Consider the following 2,500-nt stretch of genomic DNA (forward strand, 5'->3'; position numbering starts at 1 on the left):
AGATGGAGGAGGACAGTGGTCTGTGCAGAGGACCCTTCCTCTGAGGTTAAAGTAAACAACAACAAAGCAGCTGAGCCACAGCAGCAGCAGCAGCAGCAGCGGCGACAGAAAACGAAGCTCAGACTCTTCTAAAATGTCATGGAAAAAATAATCAAACATTTACTGCTTGAATCGACCTAATGTGTAAAACACAAACAACTACTGTCTATGAGCAGTTAATATAGATTCAACTGTCCAAACAGATCAACTCTGACCTCGAACCTTCTTGATGCTGATTGGATAAATTACATAAAAAACATCTCTTTCACTGAAGCAGTGCCATTAGTTTGAGGACATGTTTTTACTCCCCCTCTGCTGTCTCTCCCATTTTCCCCTTCCACTCTTTGCCAAAATTGGAGGCTGCACTCTCTGAGTCTGGATCTGCTGGACATGGAACTGTGCAAAAAAAATTGACTTAATGTATTTGAATTGAAAGGATGTCTTTTTCATTGGTTCCTCTTGTTTCTGCAGTACTGTCAATGCAGGAGAGTTTATTTTAAAATAACTGGACCTTAAATGAGCTTCACCTGTTTCACAGAGCAGCAGCTGCCACTGGCAGCAGGATGTGATGAGGATGGAACACCAGACAGAATGAGATGCCTCGATCGAACACATGGAAAATTCAGACTTTTCATTTAACTACACATGGTTGAAGTGAAGGAGTTTTCGCTGACAGACAAGTTAAAGTTGTTGCTTGGAAGAAAAAAAGTCCATGACCACAGAGAACTGATTGGTCCAGGACACCTGAAGGAGTCCAGACACCACCAGCCGTGACACATGACAGTGGACTGTCTGATGAAGAGGAAGAAGAAAGGAGTCAGAGTCACAGCTGCTCCACTCCGTCCTGTCTGACATGGTCCAGGAGATAGTTTGATTTTCCCCAGTGTCTCCAGAGGGAGGAGCTGGAGTGTCTCTGTCCTCATTTGTCATAATGTGGACAATTATGTCTTTATAAACCAACATGAATCCTGTTTGGATAAGGAAAATTTGTGATGCTGTCTGAGTCACACCTGAAAGGACAGGACAGGACAGAGAGGAGGAGAGGAGGGAGACGAGACGAGGCGAGACAGCAGAATGGTTGTGGACCATGTGACCCGGTGTAGAGGCTGAGACCTGCTGTCTGACTCAGGACGCTGAGAGAGTGTCTTGTTGCCACTTAGCCAACTCTCAGGACACCTAATCCAGCAGCTGTGTCTCCATTATTGGGATAAAGACAGACGAGACATCAGGGAGAGACAAACATTTCTCTTCCTTCCTTTCTCTCTTTCTTTGTCCTTTTTGACTCCCATGAGTTCTTTTTTCTTCTAGAATCTTCCAAACTTTCTTTCTTTCTTTCTTTCTTTCTTTCCCCCTTTTTTTCTTTTTTTACTATAATCTGAAGATGCACCAGGGATTATAAACAGGACTTAAAACAGTCAGGAGTCAGAAACTTGTTCATGAAAGAATCCTGATAGAAAAAAGGCTGAAGGTCAGAGGATAAAGATATGAACAGAAGGTGGCAGTAATGTAAAAAAAGGTGCAGAGTGAAGTAAAAATTCACAGAAGGAAAGAAGAAAAGCCTAAAGAGCTCAGTTTGAAGTCCATCAACGGAGAAGACAGAAGTCAAGGAAGACTATTCTTCCAGGAAACCAGTGACATCATCAACATACCATCCTCCAAGGTTCGCCACCGGACCTCTGGGCTCTCTGGACCGGCCCCAACATCAGTGTGAGCCCCCACCCACACCATATACTCCGTCCACTTCTCCAGGTCCGTCAGCGTGTAGCTGGTTTCAGTCGGAGCAATTCCTGACACCAGGTGGCGCTCCGTGTCCTCTCCTGCGACTGCCTGGTAGGCCAGGGAGTAGCTCACTATCTCCCCATGGTGGCTGTCTTTGGGTGGTGCCACCCAGCTCACCTTGATGCTGGTGGAGCTGAGGCTGAGCAAACGCACGTCCTGGGGAGGAGCTGAAGGGGCTGATGGGAAGGGCAGGAGGGAAGGTAATGGTCAGGTGAGGGTGGATGACGGAGGACAGAAGCACTGACCCTCTGAACTGGGACGGTGTGTCACAGGAAGAGGACAAAGGTCAAAATTTGGCTAAAAAAAGTATGTTTTCATTTCCTTTACACAGACGTCACAGTTCAGAGGGAACACAAACAAACAAACAAACAAAAGTGATGTCAAATCATAGGTACTGTCTCACATGATATGAAGCTTTAACAAATGAACAGAAGTGTGACAGATGAAGGATGTGAACACAACCACAACACTGACAAAATGAATCCAACTAAAACAGTGTTGATGTTCGTGGAGCTGGAGGAATTCTGGGAAAATTCTGGTTCTGGTTTGGTTTGCACAATTACACCAACACACACACTCAGGTCTTTGAATCCATAAATCTAATGTTACCAAATATCCACATCAGGCCAAAGTGTCCCCGAAAGAATAGTCAAACCAGAAAGACACACACACTTACTATTCC

General features: G+C 45.1%; 1 protein-coding gene across 10 annotated transcripts in view; it reads right to left on the reverse strand.

Annotated features, from left to right (window-relative positions):
• Positions 1–2,500, reverse strand: part of ptprfa (protein tyrosine phosphatase receptor type Fa) — a 200,737-nt gene that overhangs the window by 70,140 nt on the left and 128,097 nt on the right. For 8 of the 10 annotated variants that reach the window (XM_025054285.1, XM_025054288.1, XM_025054284.1 and 5 more), the window contains one exon: positions 1,689–1,994. The exons of the other annotated variants lie outside the window; for them this stretch is intronic. In XM_025054285.1, the coding sequence (XP_024910053.1) occupies positions 1,689–1,994 (306 nt within the window). The remainder of the gene's footprint in view (positions 1–1,688; positions 1,995–2,500) is intronic. 10 annotated transcript variants of the gene reach the window in all.

Source organism: Cynoglossus semilaevis, chromosome 2 (assembly GCF_000523025.1).
Source record: "Cynoglossus semilaevis isolate Cse_v1.0 chromosome 2, Cse_v1.0, whole genome shotgun sequence".
NCBI classification, from domain to species: domain Eukaryota; kingdom Metazoa; phylum Chordata; class Actinopteri; order Pleuronectiformes; family Cynoglossidae; genus Cynoglossus; species Cynoglossus semilaevis.